This window comes from Falco punctatus, assembly GCF_963210335.1.
Source record: "Falco punctatus genome assembly, chromosome: 5".
Lineage (NCBI taxonomy): Eukaryota > Metazoa > Chordata > Aves > Falconiformes > Falconidae > Falco > Falco punctatus.
Window position 1 is genome coordinate 54434609 of NC_137584.1, and position 23812 is coordinate 54458420.

Here is a 23812-nt window from a genome sequence, read left to right on the forward strand (position 1 = left end):
GGGTCTGAAAAAAGCAGGATACGATTCTGAAAGCCCAAGTGCAAATTTCTCTGGTAACGCTAACTGCAAGTGAAAGAATGATAAAATGAAGCTAGAAACTGCAGAAAAAGATGTAGTGGCTATGACAACTCACAAGCTAGCATGAGTCAGAGTTATCATTCTGCTGCAAAAAGGAGCCCTTAGCAGGTTGTATAAATAGAACCAACCCTTCTAAGGAATGTGAAATAAACTTTTTATGGTGCTGCTAGTGCCACAGCTGAGCACCATGCGGAGTTTTGAATGGGATCCACCTGGAGAATAAAACATGGCCATTAAGGAACAGCTGATTGATTGACAGGTAAGTTTAATCCAAAGCACCACTGCTTACACTGGAGGCCAGAGGTAGCATGCTGGGGCATGCTGTCTGCCCTAGGGCCCACAGTACGACTGCAGGAGTCAATAGCGAGAGCCTAGGGGGAGGCAGCACGATATGGCAAAGGAAATAAAGACCAACTTGTGAAGAAGGGGAAGGGGTGTGTGTATGTACACATGGAGAAATAAGCAGCAGCAAGACTTACTGCAGACTGAGGCGAGGACCTGCTGATTTAAAGCAGCGATTGGAAATAGCACGATATCCCTGAGTGTAAGCGCACTGCCCAATGCCCTTCATCATCACAGGTTTTAAAGCACATTTGTCATAAACAGTTTGAGGCTCCGTTGGAGCTAGAAGCATAGGTAAGCACACATTTCAAGGGATCTTTTACTTGCTATTATTCTCAGTACTACCCCACAAGTTTAGTAGCGTGCTTTTTGGCTCCCTTATGGATTGTTACAAAGGCCTCAAACCACTAGCATGGGTCTAAGCTGCACTTCAAAAGGAACAGTTCCCATTTTAGCACATTGCAGCCTATTATTACCTTTCATTTTTGTTCTAACAGGCAGATTTCATACTGCATGACAGTGTTAACAAAAAAGCAAAACTTTCCTCTTTCTCCATAGATAAATTTAGGAGACACATATGCTTCATAAAAGTACCAGAATTTCACTGGTAGCAGTCAAGTGCTTTGCAATTTGATCAAAAGAAAAAGAGGCAAGCCTAATTTAAGACAGCTACTGTAGTTATAATGGCCAAATCCTCATCTGTCAGTTTAGGACTACACTTTGGTCCTGGAAAACCCATTATAATGTTGTTCATTGTTACAATACCTTCTGCTTTTCCTTTTTTAAATTGTAGTAATACACTAGTGTTCCCTAATGGTGGTTTGGTCATTGCTCCCTATAACTTTTCACAAAATCCTTATTAGTGTCAGGAGTGCTGGAGTCCATGTTATCTTCTATGCAAACTGGAAAGCTTGCATATAGCAAGCATCTCCTTCCCTGCTCTTTATCATGAACTCCATGACTGCTGGACTCAGCTTAGTAATTTCACAGTTACAAGTCCTCTCTTTCCTGCCTACGCTGAGCTTAAAAGGGCTTTTATGAATATATCACTTAAAGCAAATTATTGCTTCTTTCTTTTTGTTCTGAGGGGTTTGGTTGAGCATTTCCCATGCTATTCCTTCCCTTCCATAATTTCTGCAGGAAGTCACTACAGACGGCCCCCATTTCTATACCATCCCCTCAGCCAGATTAAATACATTATGCTAGGTATTTACTTCTTCAGGATGTTCTTCCACCTTTCTTTCACAGCTGTGACTTCTGGTACAGTAACAGCTCATGGTTTTCTATTTGTAGCACCAAGACTGTATATTACCTGCAGCACACAACAGCAGTGTTACATTTCTCTTCAGTGAGATAGGGAAAAAAGACATACATACATTTATACATATTTATTGTGTCTTTTTAAAAAGTAGCATTTGCAGTTACTTTTAAGCATTCACCTCTCTTCTGCTTCAAATGTGCACTTATTGAGAGAAACATCTACTGGCTTCCAAGTCCAAGATTAACACCAATAACAATACATGCCAGAATCAAGCTTCATTGCTTGTTGGCAGCTCCTGTCATGAAAATATTATACAGTAAGAAGAGTGTAGAAAAGGTCTGTGTTAATCATTCAGCAATAGCCTGGGGCTGGATTAGCGTGACCATACCATCTTCTTGAGTTGAAGCACAACACAACTTTCCTGAAAATCGAAGCTCACATAGTAACTTTTTTCCTTTTGCATCCAGTCGCTGGACAAGGCAGTTGGTATTTCTACAGTAGCTTCTTTAGTTGATAAGATTTCCCCATCATCTACAGGAAAACACTTGCTGTACAACTTTATATTTAGAAATGTCTTTTCTTCATGTAACAGCAAGAAAATACTTGAAGTCTGGCATGTAATTAAGGGAACAACCCAAATTTCATCCTCGGATAAACATACGTAACTACTATAGATTTCAATCTAACCCACGCACAATGTTTTACACATACTACAAATAGAAACAGAAGGTATCAGCAAAAGACTATTCTTACATTGTTTCAAATTAATTTGCAACTATACAATTTTAACTGTAATAGAAAAAGGGAAAGGAATATAACAGAACAGGTATGAAGAGAAATATTTTCCAAACTTTTATTTGTGCACATTCATCAGGTGAAAAAGGTAACTTTTACAGCTTCTTTGGTGCCCAATATTCAGCATACAAAAATGTAAAAGACTATTCACAAATAAAACACAAGCTCAAACTAAAAAAAAAAAATTATGTTTTAAAGGTAGTGCACATCGTGACAGCTTTGCTTATGAATACACAGAAATTACTGCAAAAATAAATAGAATGTCTTTTTAAAAGCAGCAATTTCATATCTTGTAAACTTCCGTTTTTACAATACAGCACTGTTAAGAGTAAAATCCAAAAGAACTGGAGTTTATACTGTGGCCACGAGCAAGTAAAAGAGTCTGTATTCCCCTGCTATGGTTGGTCCAGTTTTCCTTTTTGCTTTTAGTCCAATGTGCAGCAGTCTTTAAAGGTGCTTGGTTAGGGAACCTAACCATCAAGTGGTGATTTATAAAATTTATTTCCTGCTTTCAAACACGAATGGGTAAATCTGTTCCACAGCACTGGCAACAGCCTTTACGTTTGGCCCTGAGACATATTTAAAAAAAAAACAACAAAGCAGTAGGGAGAGAAAAGTCAGGGAATCAGAAATTAAAACAATTATAATATCTGTAAAATAGCCTTGATATTTTTAATTACCACAACCTTATACTGTAGACAACAATAATTTCTCCCTCATTTCTCCCAATTTAATGTGGTGTTCCTCTGACTGCTTTTACTTAGAAGAGAGTCTCACATGAAATCTGCAAGATGTTCTACAATGGTCAATGGCTGGACTACAAATAATACTGTCATTTAATTTTGTAATAGCTTTTTTGATTTGCTGGCTTAAGCAGCCCAGAGAAGGCCGCAAAGGTAAAAGAAATTATTTTACTTATGCTAGTCTTCTAGGAATTTGTATTACTCCGAGCCTAGCCACTTTTATCTCTTGTTTTAAAAAACTACCAACAAAAACTACGACTACATAATACTGGATTTAACCCACGCATGTTTCAAGCAAGTTTATATTTGAAAATTATGGTCTATTACTTCCTGGATTTTGCAAACAGCCCCACCACTGATCTCAGGTCAAAACCTGCAAGCCAGGAAATGGTTACTGTCTCAGGATGAAGCATATGAAGATTAACTATCATGATCTATGAGCATTTGGGGAAAGAAGAAAAATGAGCTAGTGATGCTTTCCAACAGTACTAGATCATAATGCAATGAACAATTACAATTGCAAATAAGCAAGCAGTAACAGCCAGAAGAAATCCATTCTGGACAGAAGTCTGGTGATGCTGATGAATGAAACCAGCAATTTCTCATGTGCTTTGATGATTGTGAACTCAGGGTTTTTTAACCTCGTTTTAGACTTCAAAAGTTTCTTCCAAGTATTGAGAACTGTTCAAAATGGTTCCCCAAAATCATGAATAACAAGTCAGAACTTACTTATCTAAGTAATTATGGAAATACTGTCTTAATTTACATGCTCAGTCAGAAAGAAAATGGAATGGAATGGAATAGGATTCTTTCTGTATTTTCAAACTTGTCAAGTTAAGCACTCACCTAAAACAAGCCTGGTGAATGGTTACCTGCCTTCTGGGCAGATACTGCACCTTCCTTAAATTTGTTTGCTATTATAGAAATGCAATTTATAGAGGAAGCCATCAGAAAGTGGCTGCAGGAGTAGGCAAACAGTTCTTGTAAAAAAAAAAAGCTACTCTCTAGGTTTTAAGACATGTAAAAACTGGATCGTCATTGCAGGGAGGGTAAGAGAAGGAAAAAAAACCCCACCAAACCAAAATGAAATCCCAAAACAACCCTCTCATCGCTCATTTTAGAGGAAAAATTAATACTACTTCTTATTACATACCATTTCTTTTTCTTTTCTTTTTTTAATGTAACTCTTAAATATTTTTATACTTGTTCCATTAAAAAACCCACGTTCCTGATTTTTTTAATAGCTTTTCTAATTATGTATCTCAAGAGTTAGTGGTATGACAAATACTATGACTACAGAAACATGAATGGTCAAAAGGAAGCTCATCTGAATGCACTTGAGAGGGAGTACAGCAAGGCTGAAAAGTAATTTAAAACATTCTTAGAGCAAGAAGGGTAAGACCGTGAACATTTTTCCCCCTAGAAGGCAGGCCTAGGCAAAACAGAAGCCTTAAAACCCAACTGAGATATTTCAAATTCACTCTAACAAGTAGATCAGAAGGAAATAAAACTTTGATGTTTACCATATTTGCCTTAATATTAGAATGAGCAATTCTGTAAATTTAAAAGTGATTTTGTCCCCTCTACAGAGTAATAATAATCTTACAGGAAGGCTAAATCTTGTTAGGAGGATGGCAAGACACACTAAAAGCCTTTTATTACTGCAGTGATGCTCAAGCTTCTTACGTATTTTAAATTTAGTTTCCAGTTTTGGCTAGACCAGTTGCTCTGTTCAGAACATTTACTGTTATTTTGAAATCCTTTTTAGCCCTATATTTTCAGATTACCAAACATGGAGTTTGTCTTCTTTAAAAAACACTTCTGATATTTTGTGAAAAATGTTCCCCATAAAACCTAGGTATTTGTTAATTAAGGAAGATCTGGAAGTAAAAATCCCTACCCAACTTCAGAATCAGTAGCTGAGCTCTAACAACTGCAAGGCATAAGTGATGGTTTTAGTTCTGTGTTATTTTAACAAGTATGCTCTCAAAAACCTGACTTCTCGTATTTGGAAACCTGTGGTGGACACCTCACAAGCAAACATAACAAAAAATGGAAAATAAAAACTAGCAAAAGAGGAAAAAACATAGCATGGCGTCTCCAAGACCCAGGACAATGACATCTCCGATTAGATCGGAAAAATCACTGATGCCTGTGATTCAGGTGGTGGTTCTCTCTCAGTTGAGCTTTAACAGAAGAGAACACAAGTCTCAAGAACTGCAAGTATTGGTCAACTTCAGTTACGACAAAATGCTATCCTATACATTTCCATAAGTCTCCAGTCTGGAAGCAAGTATTTATGAAAGGGATGTTAATGCTACATGCAGTGTAGTTCACAACACTATGCAGATGAAAAAAAGGAAGAAAATTAAAATATTTAGGTAAATAATACCTGCATTCTCTAGTCCTATCTCACTTCTGGTTTTATAAAAAAAATAGACTACATACATTCAAAGTAATTTTTGAGCCTACCAATAAGTAACACTTCCTCTACAACTCTTCTGGCTCTTCCACTAAAAAACAAACTAGATGCTAGCACTGGGAAACAAAATGCCTTCAATATATCTTCTGACTGTTTTAAATGTCTTCCTTTCCTAAACCTACCAGCCCTGAAGTTAAATATTCCCAACAAGTTAAGTATTTATTTTTGACATCAAAATACCTGTAACTGTGATACTGCCTGTGGAAAAAATCTGTAAGGTAGCTCTGAGAGTTTTTATTCTGTAACACACGGCAGGATGAAGTTCTGGTTCATAACTAGAAAACAAAATAAAAGGTAAAAAAGATAGATCTAAAACTGGAAAAGAAAAGCTTAAGAAGCATACAAAGACAACAGTTTTTTAAAAATCCCACCGTACCTCGCATGAGGTCTGTTATTCTTCGTAAATTCTGGCAATCTGATCTCAAAGGGCATGTTACACACTGCTAAAACATTCACAACTTTAAAATCTGTGAAAATAACCTTTTCAAAAGAGAGGAAAAGAGATATTAGAAATTCAGTTTCCAGCAAGGCAGATATATGGGTAGAAAAAATAAATTTAGAAGAATACTAATCAGAATATTTTGATGAGATTTCAAAAAAAAACCCTTCTGACTGATGCATTTCTTACAGGAATCTAAACAATGCTTAATGGACTCAATCTCTTGCTTTATCCTTCTATGGTACAGTAACCATTGAACTAGGTACTTCACTGTTGTATTATATGGTTATAATATAGTTTAAGAATGAGACACAGAAACGACTCACATTGCTGTACTAAACACCTCCAAACTGAAAATCAACTAAATTAAGCAGCTCATTGAACACCAAAATAAACAGAGAAAAAGCTTAAAATTAATTGTTACAAAAATCTTACACAACCTGAAAACTTCTTTAATGCCTTGTCATTATACACCAATTTTATTAAAGCGAAGCATATGAATAAAAGCGAAAATGGCTTTGTTTCAAATCTCCATTGGCCAGTATGGCAAGCTGTTTGTCTACTCTGTTACTTTCCAAAACCCAGCTCAAACTACTGGCTTTCAGTTATTTTTTACCACAGCCATTCTAGATGACAATAAAATAGTCAACAGACAATTCCTAAACAAACAAATGCACTGCTGAGAAGTCAGTGTTGCCAGCATCACTGAAGAAACTTTTGTTCATTTACCAAGGTTGCCTAAACTTAAAATGCCCGCTCCTCAATCAATACTTTTTAGAAGGACTTGCCAGTAGAAACAACTTATCCTTATAAAAAGTCAACTATCAATTTAATCTTGAAAATACACTGCACTTAAAATTGCTTATAAAACTTGGTGCATTCCCCCTGGAAGCACTGTTCACCTCACTGATTTAATGTTCCATTCCAACTTTAAGAGGCTGGGTCTAATGTATGCATTTGTAACAGTAAGCGTGTCTAACTTCTGCTTGGGTCTGATGCAGCATTACTGACATCGTCTGTCACCACTGCCTTTATGTACTACAATCAAAGGGAGCCTCTCTCTGCCAAAGGACAGCCACTGTGTCTAATTGTCTGTGGGTAAACAGCACAACTGACTACCAGGAAGTTTTAGATTATTAAAATGTGTCATTTTAAGCCATTCACTTTGTTGTTTCATTACTATGAAATGCAAGTGGTGTTTTTGACTGGTAACGTTAACCCAAACCCAGAAAACAGAAGGGTGTCATGTCACAAGTATTTTATTTGGCTTATTTCCTGCTGTGCAACCTGACAGCACAGAAGTGCTTTTTCTCCCCTCTTCCAATTAAAGAACCTCAAATCTGCCCTTAACAAGATGAGCTCGTATCTGTTATTTCATCAGAAATGAGGGAAAATTATGTTCAAATGACAGGCTTATATTCTTCAGCACTCCCTCCAAATAAATCTTTCAAGATATTGTAAATTCTATCCAATTCTATCTATTCCATCTGTGAGTGGTTAATCTATTAAACAAATTTTGTTGTTCATTAGCCAGTGAAGAAGCATTACTCTAGGGCACCAAATGGAACTGAAATCCACAAAATAAAACTGCTTGTCTTTAACCAGCATCTGGAAAATGTATGCTGACACAAAAGGGGCATCCGAGCATGTGAGGTTCAGGCTGATGTTTGGAAAAAACAAAAAAGTGTACTGAAGAAGGGAAATTGCCATTGAAGCCATAACAGAGCAGTGCGATCGGATGTAAGCTGGGTAGTTTCTCCTTTCTGAGGCTCTTTATCTCTAGTGTGCATACATGATAACACTGCCTTGCTTGCACCCTCCGCCTCAAAGGGAACAAACCCCAGAGATAAAAACAGTCTACCAGCTCAGAGGGAGCACACATCCAGTGTTGTAGTACCTCATGTTGTGTCTAAGTTGATAAAAAAGGCTTGCTTATCAAAATTATCCATACAAAAAGCCTACATGACTGCAAGGGTATAAAATCTTGACTCAGAGCGCGCTTGATGGAACTCCCCCTCAGCTGGCCTGAGATTCCCTACCATCATCACACTGTACCTTCCCTGAGCAGGTCATATGTCTTATTTACTTTCTTTTACTTGTAGCTTACTATGATGTTTTAATCAACTCTGTAGTCTATTTTTCCTACCTTTCTGTGTGTTGCTTATTATAATACTATCAAGGGTGATCAACATATGATCACTGCCTCCATTATATTGAGTGATAGTGGTTTGCTTGTGAGCATTGGTTTATGGTGCTTATTAAAGTAATCATATTAATCACACTGTGAGTCCTAGTGTTTGTTTGTACCACTCAGACCCATAACTGGTGAACCAGATTCCTCACTGAGTAGTGGGCAGGAAGTCTATCATTGCGTCACAACAGGAGTGGGAAGTCTGTCAGGTCACAACAAAGTGAAAACATGTTCACTGCTAAATTGTTACATTCCCTCATTTTTGTTTCTTTCTTAAAAGTGGTCTACCAGCATTGCTTGAGTCATACAAGTCCTTTTTCATTAGAATTACCTGAAAACCTAGTTTCTGTAGACTACGAGCTAATCGTCTGGCACCAAATTTAGCTTCTTCTTCACTATAGAGAAAGAAAAGAATCTAGCATTAAAAGAAATGAAGCATATATCTGAGTGCACACATACCACAATAGCTACTTAGACTACAAAATGAACAGTTGTATCATGTAGTACATGAACCATGATCACATGAACAGTCTTCATTTTATCCTACTGTACATGCTACATTTTAACTATCTAGATATTCAAATGGGAGTCCTTTATCTTATCAAGATATTTAAAGCATATCTTGGCACTTGGCTCCACCTGAAGAGGGAGATGTATTAGATTATACTAAATACCCTTACAATACAAATATGATCACGGGTAGCCTGGATTTAACATACTGAACAATCATTTCCCATACAGAAAGTATGCAAAATTACTATTGTACCTTATCCTTACTCCACAATACAAACATATCTTAAAGGAATTTAGCTGTTGAGTTTAGTGAGTCTCAGATGTACCTGAGCTGATAGTCTGCTTTTGCTTCTTTCCACTCCCTCAACATCGCACAACTTGATCAAATTCAGGTGGGTTTTTGTGAAAGAACAAGAGATATCCTTCAAAAAAGGTCATTCCTTCCCAAGTTTCAAGTTCTGGCTAAAAGCACAGAAATCTTGAAGAGCTCTCAAATGAAATCTCTAGGATTTTCTTCATAAAGTAGTCTTCTCTGTTTCTCTCCCATAAGGCTGAGCTAATGTTGCTTAAGATTTCAACTCAGACTGAAATAGCCACTTCACAGAGAAAACTTCCTCCCAGATACACAGCTTGGCAAAGAACTGTGTGTGATCCAGTGTGAGTGAATCTTAATAGTGGCAAATACTGCCTCTTGCCATCTTAATTTACAACACTGTATTTTAAAATACACAAGAACTTAGAGCTAGAGAAAGATTCTTCATGAACTCACCTTGTGGCTCCTGTGCAAATAACTTTTCCTGAGGACCAAATTGTGGCCGTAATCCTAGGTTTCCTAAGCTTCATTAATACTTTCTAAAAAGAGAAACAGAAGTGTAATATTGGGAATTAGTGGTAGTTAGTTTCATACTGGGGGAAAAAAAAAAATCAACTGCTATAGACAAGCTGACTGTCACACCAATTCTTTCTTTTTGATAGCCTTGAATTGTTCCTTCATCTCTTTCAGTAATTAAAAAAAACCTAGCTCCCAAGAAGATCAAAATAAGCATGGAATATCTCAGCTAGTGATTCAGTGTTCACAAAATTGATTAAATGAAGGTATTTTCTTCTGAATAAAAAGCTGCAAGCCATGAGCTTTGCGCTAATTTTTTATTACAGTGACTCCCACATTACTGACTCCTTATCAGGATATATTTTCTTGACAAAACCATCAAATTTTGAGAGGCAAAATGGACTCTGAGGTGTAAGAGGTCTCAACACATACCTTATTCCCAATATTCACCTCACTAGCTACAGTCTTCTGAGACAGTATTTACCCACTCCCCTTAATGTGCATTTAGTGTATGACAGACTAAATGCCTGTCAAGACAGAAATACAGAAATAAAACTATGCTTTTCTTTATCCACCCTACAGAGATATTGATGCCTAGCTTAAGAAACATTTGTAAAAACAGGTATTTGAGGTACGTTGGATCTCTTACCCCAACATCACGCTTGTATATCACATTTGCTCCTTCTAATGCGATCTTCCTCAAGTTTAAATGACATCTTGTTCTAAAAACACACACTACATTTGTGATTAAAATGTCCAATGCAACATCACTGTCCGCATCCATTGGGGTGATTTACAACTCAATTTCCCACCAGCTCACCATGAAGATCACATCCTGAGAAACAAAAATAACAAAATTAAACATACCAGCAGAAAATTGCCTATTAATACCACTGTATACATCCGGCCCTTAAATGAGACAAGAAGCAGAAGTGACTACACTCTGACTCATTTAAGTTAACTTTGTGTGGGGAGGGGGAGTGTCTGCATCCTGTATGCTAAAAAATACGTTACTTGTTTGAAGACATGCTGCCAGACTTAACAGAAATAGTGTATATACACACATGCACATATGTATATATGTGTAATATATATGCCAGTTAAATATGTTATAACTCTCTACCGACTATATTAGGACACAGTAAAGATTACTGAAACTTCTTCCATAGCCCCAGTGGATAATCTTTCCTCAGCTCATTTGAGGATGTCATTAGACACCTCAGGAAAAAGCACTTCTCTGACTGCTGAAGTTGATAACTCTGAACAGCTTCACATTTGTGTTGGAATGGACAAGCCTGCTGAATAACTCTGAACTAACACAGGTTACACAAACTGCAGCCTGTAGACAGCCTGCTACTACAGCTTTCCCATCTTCATGCAGCACTCTTGGCCTATCTCTCCCAGTATAATACCATAACAGAAACTATACAGAATATCCTGGTGGCAGCAACAGCCTGGGCTGAGTCGCAGTGGCCTCTCACCCCCTTCTGCACTGCCCACAGGAACTGCAGAGAACGAACAAATTCTACATTCAGAATAAAACTGAGTGTTGCTGAGGAAAAGCATGAGTAACTGAAGGCACAGGATGCCCATCCCATGCCCGCGCAGCAAACTAAGGCAGCCAGGAAGCATCCAGTCTGCCTGTGCACTGTGAAGGTGACATTCCTAATACACACTTCAAGAGGGGGAGGAGGATCATAAGACGGGGGGAGTTGGGCTACCGCTCAATCCAGCCTGAAACTCCCTGACATCTCTTCTGGGAGCATACCAAAGCCAAGACAGCAGACATTTCAAGTCTCAGGTGAAGCATTTGGGGAGAGGGGAAAAGAGCAAGAACACTGGTATATAGTGAAAAGGATTTACATCAAAATACTGTAGGTCACTATGGAATTTTCCTTTGTAGAAGAATGTAAAAATCTTACATTTAACTCCAGAAGTAGCTTAAGTAGAATACAGCCTGAGATAGAGGCAATATTATCTCAATCCATTCATCTAAAATTTTAGCAGTATTTCATCCAAAATGAACACAACAGAAAGCAAAGAGCAAAAGCAAAGAGAAACAGTCAAATATATGAAATGCTTTACATGGTCACTGCCATGGAAGAAGCAGAAGACCATGCATCGAGAACTACCATATACATATATAACACACGGTAACACATTTATATCACTTTATATGTTTTGGCCTTACATTCTGTATCAGAAATCTTCAAAATACAAAATTAACATTACCAGTATTTTCATCTAACTGTGATGAAACATCATGCCATAGCCTCTAATCCAGAGCTCACTCAAGGTGCATATTTGACTACAACTTATGACAATAGAGAAGTAATAAACTACAAAGCAGATGTGCATGATGTACTGGGTCAACTGCTGTGATGGTTGCTGTTTCTACTGTGCGGATTGTTCATGGCTGAAAGACTTATTCTGTAGTTGTTGGCTTGTCCAATATGAGAAAAGGCAAGATGGGTGATAACACAGAAAAGAGATGAAGAAACAGCAAGAGAAAACCAGAAAAACCAAAGGATGTGTGTGTGGGATGGGAGGAGGGGGAAGGGAAGCAGGGAACGATGAGAACAAACAGTAACTAATCAGCATTCCCGGATCTTTTTTTTTTTTAAACACCAAAAATTATATGAATCCTCAAAGTTAGAAATGACTTATCCCATCTGGTTTTGACGGACTACTACAGATTGGGTTAGTAATTTATGGCACCATATCCAAAGATAGCACATATGCAGATTTTGAATGGCATGCATACAGGCAGGGCCAGCTCAGAGCAAGGAGGTGGAAGCTGTGGCATCTTCAGACAGGCATTTGTTTTCCACCCTGGCTCCAACTCCTGGCTCTCGCCAAGTTCACTTACTGGAACCCAGGAACGATTGCCATGTAAGAAAACAAGATACCTCCAATCAGCAGCGTCTCCCAATTATCAGCAAGTGTTTACTGGGAACCTCAATCTCTACATTCTGAAAGAATACCAGTGTCGTGCATAACGGCCTTGAAAGGTTGCTAACCTCTAAGCAAACCATAACACTGTACAATAACATCCCCATAAAACCCTGATGGCTTGTCTTAAGCAAATCTAAGGAGAAAAGTCATGTGTTCATTCAGAACAAAGGAAAAAGTGGTTGAAAGAAGAAAAATACAATTTAAAAGGAAGAGATCTATCATTAAAGGGGGATCTAGAGGAAAAAAGAACATTAATATGCTGTGGAGCTGTCAGTAAGGATGTTTTCAGCAATTATGGTGTATTCTGGTTAGAGGTACAATCTACTCACACAGATTTTAATGGGAGAAAAACTATACAATATTACAGTAGTATGTCCCCATTTTCATTAGCCATGTTCTGAAAGTTCAAGAAAGTTCTGAAAGTTTCTGAAAGAAAATTACCAGATATTTAGGGAGGTGCTTTTTAATCTGAAATTTCATTTGAACTGTAGCTAATATTCTAGACTATTTTGTGACATTCAGTTAAAAGGGGACATAATTTGTTATAGAGTAGTATCTGACTTCAGCATAAAAACACTAAAAACTGCCTTTTTTCTGCTTTAATGTTACTTGATCTAACAGAAACATGTTAAACTTTTCACTCAAATATCGAACATTTCAAATATTAATCACCAAGTTTCTCATTCATATTGAGAAAACTCTTTATTTGCTGCTGTTAAATACCACCTGTGTTCTTTGAAAACCTGAATCACAAGTGTCAACAATTCTGAATACATCCATTCCCATTCAGTGTATAAATATGTTAACCTCTTCCAATGCATGGCTTAGAAATAGCAGCTAAACCAAAATGTTTCTAGACTTGGATGCTTCTGTCCAAGCAGTAAACATAACCTGTTACAACCTCTCTCTGCCTTAAGTGTTCATTTGAATGTCACACACTGTACTGACAACAAAGAAGAAAATCTAAAGAAAAGACGTCCTGCTACCTTTCTTTAGAAAGTCTCGAAGAAACCCAAATAGGAACCATATGAACAAAAGCAAGATAAACATTTTTAAAAAATAGTAATATATCCACTATATAAAAAAAAATCTGAAGAACATGTTTATAAAAAAAGTGTAACAATGTTCTCTCTAAAAAATTATATATATATATAAAAGAAGAAAGATAGATGTCATTATTTATACATCTTTCCAGTTGCATGGTTAGCTGGATCACAGAAGTCCTAAAAAACACTTGGATTCTCCTCTTTCCCAGTTTTGTCTTGTCTTCTGTGCTATTGATACACACCACTGTATCCCTGCTGCATAGCCCTGACCCCATTACATTATTTCACAAAAAAATGAATTTCTCCATTTCTGTCTCCTATCTGCAAAATGGGGAAAATAATGCTCCCATGCTTTTACAAATATGCTTTGAGATCAAGCAACGGCCTTACATATAAGCCCATTACTATTCCACATTTATGCAGTTACACTTGCAGAACAGAGGGACTAAGTAGAAACCAAACATCTGGATCTTCTCAGTTCTGCATTTGCAAATGCCTAAGTTGATTTTATTGACCCCAGCTTAGGTTTTGTTGGTTAATTTTGCCCAAAGGTTCTCTCATCTGAACCTTAGAATTCTGGCAGCTTAAATCTCATTTCTAAAATTATATTTTACCAGTTAATGCTAATTAAATAATAGGCTAAAATTGAAAATAAAATAATTTACTTGTCTATACGTGCAGCATTTCTTTTGAATTATGTACTTCATTCAGCTTTCTCCAGCACCAAGAAACTAGCTGAATTTGATTTCAAATTCTCTTGCACCAGTGTAACACAATCTACCCCGGCAGAGAAAGAAACCTTAAATATATCTCTGCAAAAGTTCATATTTTATTTAAAAAGGAAAACTTAAAAAGTTTGTTCTTTCTTTTCAACATAGATTTCAGGGATACATCTGGAATATTACCCTAAGAAATAATAAAAAAAAAAGAGGTGGGGGAAGTGGATAGGCAAAGCATGATAATGAACATAAAAATAAAACCAACAAAAGCTAACTCAAGGTAAAGTAATATATTCTACACTGAAAACAGAGAAATTCCCAGAATAAGAAATACTTGGGAGGAAGGAATGAGCACTTAAGTTCTTAAACAAAGAATTACCCATACATCCCCTGTTAGGCCCACAGCCCTATTTTACATACCATATAAACAATTATGAAGACAAACACCCTGCACTGAGATCTTACAATCTTCAAAAAGTTCCAAAACAAACCAACCACACCATCATCATCAAAGAGAGAATAAAGGCACTTGGGACAGGGTATATAAACAAAGTATTATTTTAAGCTTTTGGCTACCTTTGATCCAAGAAACTCAAGAGCTATGAAGGTAGATGGGGGTTATCTAACAATGGTTACGTTAATGTCAGAACTGTTTAATAAACACCTTTTCCACCAGCAGCCTAAGTATAAGCAACTTCTACTGGCTATTTTTAACCTTGCTCCAAAACAGTTCACCAACTGACCAACCTCACAAACAGTTCCAACAGCCCAGCTGAAGGGGTATGTCACTACTGTGCCAGTAAACAATTTGTCAAACTAATGCCTGAAATACATTTCTGAAGAAGTTAACAGGAATCTCCATATGAGAACAGAGAATGCACAAAATAAAACCCATCAGGAACAAGTGAGGAGATTCAATTGCATCCTTCCACTGAAGGTGCTTTTTTTTTTTTTTTTTTTTTTTTTAAGATTTGTGTTCAGCCCCCCAGGAAACAGGTCTATATGAAATGCTGGAAGTGACAGACCTCTGAAATATGCTTGAATTCTCTGATACGATACAGTCACAGTGTCAGGTGACTACCCAGAACTGAGAGCAACACAGCTACTACTTGTCTGTATAGAAAAATCCTCCGGTCTGAACAACTAACTTAGTTAAAAACACTGAGCTAGCGGGGCATGGTTTTATTTTTTGTTGTCTCTAGTGGCAAGTTAGTTTGTCCCTAAAGAAAAAGCCCATGTTGTAGCTAATATTCTCACCCTTCAAGATTTGCACAGTCATCACTATTTCCTACAGAGCGAAATAAATACATTTTGGAGAAAGAAAATTTCCAAATAAGAATAAAAGCAGTGTCAAGGTAGTGATTTGTCCAATTAGACCAACATATAGAATGATGAGACCAGCTATACCATAAGCATGTAGACTACAAATGCCCAATCCTGCTGTCAAATCTCTTCCATAAACCTACTGCATCCCCATGGAGCTGGGGTCTTCCAACACAAATACAGCTGCAGGAATAAAGCCAAACAGTTTACAGAACAAGACCAGGAAATGTATTTAAATAATTCATAACAGGCCACTTTCCTCAACTCTTTCTCATTGAAAAGCTCCATTCATATTTAAAGCAAGATTCACTTGCATCCAATTTTGTGCCATCTTTTCCTTATACCATCCAGTAACAGCTGAATGCCAAGCATTAAGCACAAACCTTTAAGTCTTTATGATATATGGAAAATTGTCCTAAGTATGACAGAAGTCAGAACTGACCGGTTAGGTGGCCCTTACAACTTCATAAACATTGTAAGAAAAATAAGTCTGTTTTGCTGTTACAAAGTATTTTAACACAACAGGCAAGGCTCTAGTCCCCCTCCCAGTCAAACATTCACCATCTGCGCATCTCGACTGAGGAAACAGCACCGCTCCTCCTGTTCCCGCTGCTGGGAATCTCACCCAGAGCCCTACACGCACCAGTGTCACACCACTCAGGTTAACAAATAAGTATCTTTTTTCTCCCCCTTTAACCCCAGCCGAAAACTTCTGCGGCCAGCACGGCAGAAACAAAGCGCAAGAAGGCGGCGGCCCAGCCACGCCGCTCCCCCGCCGCTCGGCAGCGCTGGGCTGTGCCTGCGCTTCGGTACCTGGAGCAGCGCCGGCCGCCGCGGCAGGGACGGGGCTGTACAAAGCTCCCGGGGACGAGCACGCCGCTTCGGGACTGGGCCGCGGGGTAGCCCCCCGGGGGAGGCTCGGCAGCTGCCGGGGAACGGGCCGCTGCCCCCCGGGGACGCTCAGTCCCCCTTCCCGGCACGGCGGCCCCTGGAGCGCACCGCCCGCCCCAGGGGGGAACGGCACCGCGGCGGGAGGAGCCGGAGGGGCCGCGGCGAGGCGGGGGAGGCCCCACGCCGCCCCCCTCACCTCAGGCTGAAGGGGACGGCGGGCGAGCGGGGGGCGCACAGGGGCCCAACGGCCCCCCCCACCCCCGGCACTACCCGCGTCCCCCCAGGTAGGGGCTGCGGCCGGGCCGGGCCCGCCGACCCGCGGCCCCTCGAGGCGCTGGCGAGGAGGAGGAGGAGGAGGAGGAGCGCGGCCCGTCGGCGGGCGGCAGCCGTTACCGTGCGGGCGGGCGGGCAGCGGCGGGCGGGGCGGGGCGGCGCGGGGGTGCCGGTTGCTAGGCGCCCCGCCGCTGGCGCCCGGCGGCGTTCCGGGTCCTGGGCCGACTCCCCGCGACAATAAACATTCCCCAGCGCCGCGGGCATAGACGCGGCGCCGGCTAGAGCGGCCACCGGAAGTCGCGACAACGGGCGGGGAGGAACGGGGCCGCGCTAGCGGCGTACTTCCGCTTTCGTCTGCCGCCCCCCGAGGCGCGGCGGGCTGAGGGCAGCGGCACCGCCCTGGGCGGGGAAGGCGGGCAGGCGGCTCTGGGCCGCCCCGCTGTGGCCTAATCGGGCAGTTACCGCGCCGGTCCTCGCTCCCCGGTGCTGGGGCGCGCTAGCGCCTGCCGCCTGGTGTGGTACCGGCGCAGCCTCAGCGGGCCAGGCTGGCGCAGGGAGGCTTTTACCCGCAGCTGTGCCACGGCTCCCGTCGTGAGACGCCCCTGAGCAGCCGCGTGGCTTCAGCGGTCCCTAGGGAGCTGCCGAGGCCGCCCAGCGGACAGGGAATTGTTCTGGAGATACTTTTCTGGCCGTGCAGCGGGAGGCCTCGCTGTGGGCCGCTCTGAGAGCCACTGCCTGCCTGCTGCCAGTGGGCCTGTGGTACACAGCTTTTGGCCAGCTGATAGAGGCTTGATCCCAACCACATCGTCTGAGCACCTTTGCCAACAAACCAGCAGATCTGATCCAGTTTGCAGATCAGATGGTGTGAATGCTCACAGCATGTATTTCTGTGAGGTTACTTGCCCTCAGACCTCTGTAGTTCACTACGCACACATTGATCGCTGGCTTGGCAGCTCCATGTGTGCTCTCTGACCAAACTGTGTGGTCAGTGCTGGTCTTGATGTGATCCAGCAATCATTAGTTGAGACTCAGCAACAACATGCTGCCACTACTGCTGCTGCTGCTGCATAATGTGCATGTTGCACTGCGGCAGGGTTCTGGTCGCTGCCTGTTTTAAATTTAAAGCATTTATAGCAATGTTGTTTGGTACCAAAGGGATAGTCTACAGCAGCAAACTAGTATCTTGGTGTGTGAGCGGATTACTGACCTCAAGTGAAACAAAGACAACTGAGAAGCCTCAAATCAAATATTCCCAAGTCCCCTGAGGACTGTGTGGTCCTCAGCATTTTTTTGACATTTTAATGTTAAAATGACTAAAGTAAGACTGCTGCTCTGTACTTTTCCAATATGCAGCTTATTTAATCTTTGCAAAATGGGCGCATGGGGCATGCTTTGAGGAGAGATGGAAGGGGTCATGGGGACACAGTGGGGGTGGTTGGGATGGCACTGGTTCTGTCTGTCCAGGCCAGTCCTCCAAATTGGGCACTGTCCCACCTATGGTGTTTGTAGGGAGCAGAGCCTATACTGAACTGCCTTTCAGCTACACTTAACATTTTCTCTGGGAAGAGCTGTTTGGTGTGCTGGCCTTGGGAAGCCAGAAACAAATGGGTGTGGCTGCAGTGTGGCCAATTAAGGACCCACCACCCAGATGGAAGAATGAAATAAAGTTGTGAGGTTGACTTTAGATTTATAAAGACACATCAGTCTTTATATGAAAAGTATATATCTCTATAAATATATATGTATGTTTATATGCATGTAGTGCAGAGTATTCACTGTATTGACAGTTTTCTGAAATTTGGGGTTGTAATTATGTGCTTCCCATGTGTGAAGTGATAGAAGAATAGCTTTAGTTCAAGATATAGGGAACAGTATGAAATTTAAAATTTGAAGTCTTCAGAGTTGGGATGTTCTCCTCTGTTAGATTCAATCTAATCCTTGAAATCCATTACTAGGTTCACTTGTCGAGAATATTCATTTCAGATCCTTGCTTCAAATCAGCTGCAAGTACATGAATGACAGTATTGCTTGTTAAGGCCAGCTTTGCTTCCCTGCTGGCAGGCTGGCTTTGCACCAGCCTGCAGCACCACTGCCAGCCTGTGGTATCTGACAGAAAAGGATTTACCACCCTCAGGTGAAGATAGTCAAGTAAGGTGACCTTTTCGAAACAGGGATTCTGAATTTAGAGCAACTGTTACAACAGTTGGAACTCTGCACAGATCTGCAGCATTTTCCTGGAGTGTCTTAAGGCTGTTTTAATTCTTTGTGGGCTTCAGCTTAAAGGCTCTGAGTCATTACAATTAACAGTGCCAATGTGGGCTAGACTGTTACGATGTCTTCTCCCTGACAGTTCTTTCAAGGTTCTATATAGTTGTATCACAACAGATGCAGATTATTTTTTTTTTCTGAATAACTGATTGCATAGGCAAATTATGAAAAAAGCTTTATAAACCCTGATTTTGCTTGAATTCTGACTGAGCTTCTGTTTTTTTAGTATACTCATAAAGGTCTACATAAATCTGACACAAAATGCCTTCTAGCAAATACACATCCATTTTCTGTCTTCACACGCTTGCTCTTTTCAGGATATAAGTTTTTCTAGCAGGTGTTCTGCAGAAATGTGCAGTCATCACTGGACATTAAGAAAATTGTTTTTTACTGATAAAGAGATGAACTTTACCATTTTGAAGTTTTGGCTGCTTTTTGGCGTGAGCTTTTCCTGTTTAGACTACAACATGTTTTGAAGATTTCATCTTTAATTATTTATTTGGAAAATCTGCAAATACATGCAAGTAGTTATGATCACATTAACATGGAATGCAAAGAAGGGGTTTGGGCACGTACTAAATTTGACATGTAAGTTTATCAGCTGTGCCTGCAATTTTATTCCACACCTATATAGTTACATAACTGATTATCCGGTCTTTATGTTCCCCCTCTCCTGGTCTCCATCCCTCTGTGTAATTCAAGTGGCTTCCTTCACTAGTATGACTGAGATGTTAAGGATTTCCCACCTGCACGAACTGTGTCCTCATCTGCCTCTTGCTATTACTTGTTCTAACTTAGCAGATGCTGTACTGACATCAAACAGGGAAGGCACAGAGGCCACTTCTGACACTGTTACTTCCTTACCATGTGACTTCATTTTCCTACGTGTTTGTTTCTCAGTCCCTAGTTTGGGACGTAAAGAGGAGATGGAGTTATAGGGAGGCTATTTCCTGTGCTTGGACATTCTGCAGCATGAAATCATGGGCTTCTTGGGACCACCAGTACTAGCACAGTAAAAATAAGGATAACTGAACTTTAGGACACTGCCCATATTTTTTTCCCCTGTAATTACAGCAATGAGAGTGAATGAAGATGCCATTTAATTATGTTGTTAATCAGCTGTAACTGCAAGTTTCTGTAAAAAAAATCACACATCAAACTGAAGCAAATGCTTGGTTATCTGGATTTTCTATTTTTACAGGATTAATTTTCAATCGGATAACGTCCAGTGCAAGGTAAACTGTAGTGTAGGGGGCAGAGAAGAAAGCTGGATGGCCCTCTGAGGCAGCCCACAGAGAAGGCTAGATGAAGAGTTTTATGCAGCTGTGTCTTAGAGTACTGTGGGCTCTGTGCAGAAGACTATATTAAAGTATTTGAAGGGGAGGTACCAAGGAGCAACCTGTCTTTCGCACATTCCATAGAAATGACATTGTATAGACTGGTCATCAGCTACATGCACATGATACAACAGGTTAATTATGAGACATCTCCCAAGCTGGCAGCCAGCAGGGAACAACCATAAACCTATGGCAGGAGATCAGCCAGGGAGAAAATCCTTTGCTCCAGGGCTTGGTTTATCAGGTGAAACTGTAAAGTCAGCTGTGCCTTCTCACACTTTTCTGATGATGTATAGTATGGTAACCCATGCCATTACTGTTAAACTGTTTCCTCCCTTCTGTAAGTGGCACTTAAACCAGCTCCACAATAGTAAAAATTCTGTTTAATTTTATAATATATTATTTTATATATTTGTATTTATATACATAATTAATAAATATAGATACTATATAGTATGTAAATATTTACGCCATATTTATCTGTAGTATATATATATTACCTAGTGTCTATGTATATTTTATGTAATAGATATAGCTAGGTATACTATTTAATAAAATATAAGCCTATGAAGAACATGGTAGTGAAGTACTCCAAAATAAAAGTCAAATGATCAGGGTAAAGTTTTTCTTTAGGAAACTTTACAATAATTTAATATGCACCTGTAGTTTCAGCCTCTACAACTGAATGGTATTTACAGACTATGCATACCAACCTTTGTTGGCAGTAATGGAAAATCACGGTGAAATTGGTAAAATCAGAAGACCAAGTATGAGGGAAACTGGGGAGAAAGTTTACGGGGAGATAGTAACATTGGCTCCTCAGCAGTCTCCCTGCCGTGCTACGGGTAGCTGTAGCCAAACAATCTGGGGAAGCTGACCTCAGCTCGCCCTGCCAGCTCACATCCTGGCCCAGCAGAAAGATGTTAGGCATGCACAGACAGCACCCACTGGCTGTCTGAAGCCTTCCTGTGGACTTTAAGTAGGGGAATATCTCAGTTCCAGATCTTCGCATGAGATTGACATGATGCCGCTGCTTGGCAATGGCAAGAAAATGATACTGAGGGCATACGTCAAATTTTGGCATCAGGGAACTCACAGCTCAGGTAGAAAAGGTACTGCAGAGCTTAGTAGAGTTGGGCAACAAACAAACAGGGGTTTTCAATGTCACAATTTAGGATATGATGTCACCTTGAACTTGGCCCCTTGCTTCTAGTGACCTCTAGTCCTAACGTATATTCCTTATAAGATACAAATAGCAAAGAGTGTCCTCACTAAGAATGTTTGGCCCATAAAAGAAAGCAGGCTGATCTAGGAAACAAGTTAGAAGAGCTCGAGGCTGGGATGAGACAAAGGTATCAAGTACCTTTACTGCTCATGCTTCTAAGGCTGCAGTAACACAGATAAATAAAACAGGGCCAAGGCTTATTTCTCGTAGTGCTTGGCTGTTAATAGGGTCCTTGGCGTGCCTTCAGCCTGTCTGACTAACTTCCTCCCAGAAAATATCCAAGCACAGTTTGAGAATAGTGTGTGCCAGGGACTTTGCCCTTTGGTGAGAGTGGAATAAAATGCAGGTATGTGTGGATGTGACCCTGGCCACAGCACTGGCTGTTGGAGCCAGAGAATGGTCCATAGCCTGTTTTGTCTGTACTAGAAAGCGTAGATGCAGACACATAGCCTGAAAGAGAGGATCCTTCCCCTACACTCTTCTTATTCCTATCTTTATACTGAATTCAAAGAGCAAAGATCCCTGGCGATTTCAGCGTGCCTAGGAGAACAGCTCATAAGTTTGTGCACCAGAAGAGCTGGTGCCCTAAGCCTATATCAAGCTTATGTGTGAACCTTCAGCCAGTCAGCTGTCAGCTTTGTGCCTCTTTGTCTTCCCAATGATAGCGACCTCCTATAGAAAACCATTTGGTCGTGAAGTGACAGCAAATGTTCCGAGGTAACAGCCGTCTTCTGTTTAATTTCTGCATTGACTCTGAGGTGCCAGCAGTATGAAAGTTCCTACATAAGAACAAAACTGTGTTATCAGTGAGGAAGAACTGCCCCCATTCTGGTCAGTTCAGCCATCAAAAAGCATCACAAGAAACAGGATGCTGAAGCAAGAGGCTGTGCTGACACTTGGATTGCTTGTTGCACACGATGGTCTTTGCCTCATTCCTGATGGGGGAGGGAAGTGCTGCTGCAGCAGCCTGGGAAGCCATCCAGTGGGCCAGTTATCTATGTGAGCACATCCCTGGGAATGCTCGCTGCCTGTGCCTGCTCCTCCTCCCCTGCTGCTGCCGTGCAGGATTTTGCAGATGTTCCTCCCAGAGAAGGCAGCTGCAGCTCTCAACCTCTCGGTTTCCATCTCCCCGGTGGTCTGGCTCCACTGGGCTGTGATGGAGCTGCTGATAGTTCGTGCCTTCCCCAGCCCATCCTTTCATCAGGACGGAGCAGTAGTCAGAGGAAGAGGAATTATTCTGTGCCTTTTTCCCCCTTTCCTCCTGTCTCCTGTGTAGTTGTACCCTTCCTTTTTTTCCCCTAGTGTTTCTGATCCCCATTTCTTAATCAGCGTGTATGTAAACAATCGAGAGAAAATTTGAGTGTGTAGATAATCCATATTTACAGTTGGATACAGTCTTATAGTTTACACAGCAGCCTGAGATGTAAGTAAGGGTTGGGGTTTTTCTCCTTGCTTATGGAAAGCAGCCTTTTAGAATTTAAAGTGAAGGAAGGATTTGCATTGTTTTTATTCTCCTGCCTTTGTTATGATCTTTTTTTTCCTTGCAAGGAGGTTTGGATCTTTCCACTCCCCATGCGAGGACGAGGATGGTGTAGCTGTTTGCACGCATGTGCAATGGCTTGAAAATGCATTTCATCTGTTTACAAGTTTCAGTTTAAGGGCAAAACTCTAAGGCAAGAAAATGCGTCATCTCAGGACTGTTGTGACCCTAGGGTATGGCCACGCCACATTTGGGAAGTGTGATGACTCTATGCCTAGGCCTACTTTTAAGTAGTTTTTTATAAAAACCTACTTTAAGTGGTTTTTATACAGCTAGCTCAGATAAACCAGTGCCTGAAGTGAACTGAAGAAAAATCAGTTACTTGCAGAACTTTGCTGGGTTTGGAGTCTGCCGGCAGCCGTCCTTGCAAAGGTAACGCATGCTTTTTTTGCCGTCCTTCCCACAGCATAACTTTTAGGTCAGACCTATGACATCTCAGAGTTGAAGAAATTCACCAAGCCATGACACACCTGTAGCTTTGCAGTAGAAAGAAAAAAGCCGTTAATACTGGTTGTGCCGCTTCCCATCCATAAAGTATGCTGGGCTGAAAAGCATGAAGCAA

General features: G+C 40.7%; 1 protein-coding gene across 5 annotated transcripts; it reads right to left on the reverse strand.

The window, feature by feature from the left end:
* Nucleotides 1-1793: 1793 nt before the first annotated feature.
* TBPL1 (TATA-box binding protein like 1) lies at nucleotides 1794-17322 on the reverse strand. 5 transcript variants are annotated; one of them, XM_080388365.1, is made up of 7 exons: nucleotides 17001-17322; nucleotides 10323-10508; nucleotides 9614-9696; nucleotides 8663-8726; nucleotides 6078-6181; nucleotides 5882-5976; nucleotides 1794-5405 (listed from the first exon to the last, which is right to left on the reverse strand). In XM_080388365.1, exons 2-7 carry the CDS (start codon nucleotides 10455-10457, stop codon nucleotides 5362-5364), a joined length of 525 nt encoding a protein of 174 aa, XP_080244491.1. In that variant the 5' UTR covers nucleotides 10458-10508; nucleotides 17001-17322; the 3' UTR covers nucleotides 1794-5361. The 5 variants fall into 5 exon arrangements, with proteins under 5 accessions (XP_080244491.1, XP_080244487.1, XP_080244489.1 ...); XM_080388361.1 differs by having other exon boundaries at nucleotides 1794-3045; nucleotides 17001-17216; XM_080388363.1 differs by lacking the exon at nucleotides 17001-17322 and adding an exon at nucleotides 16804-16957 and having other exon boundaries at nucleotides 1794-3045.
* Between the last annotated feature and the right edge of the window lie 6490 nt (nucleotides 17323-23812).

Excerpts from the sequence above, each read along its gene's own strand:
- TBPL1 (XM_080388361.1), bottom strand. The coding sequence starts at position 10,457 with ATGGATGCGGACAGTGATGTTGCATTGGACATTTTAATCACAAATGTA. Across the intron at positions 6,182-8,662 it reads TACAGAAACTAGGTTTTCAG|GTTATTTTCACAGATTTTAA; the intron begins GTAATTCTAATG and ends TCTTTTGAAAAG. Across the intron at positions 5,977-6,077 it reads AATAACAGACCTCATGCGAG|TTATGAACCAGAACTTCATC; the intron begins GTACGGTGGGAT and ends TTTGTTTTCTAG.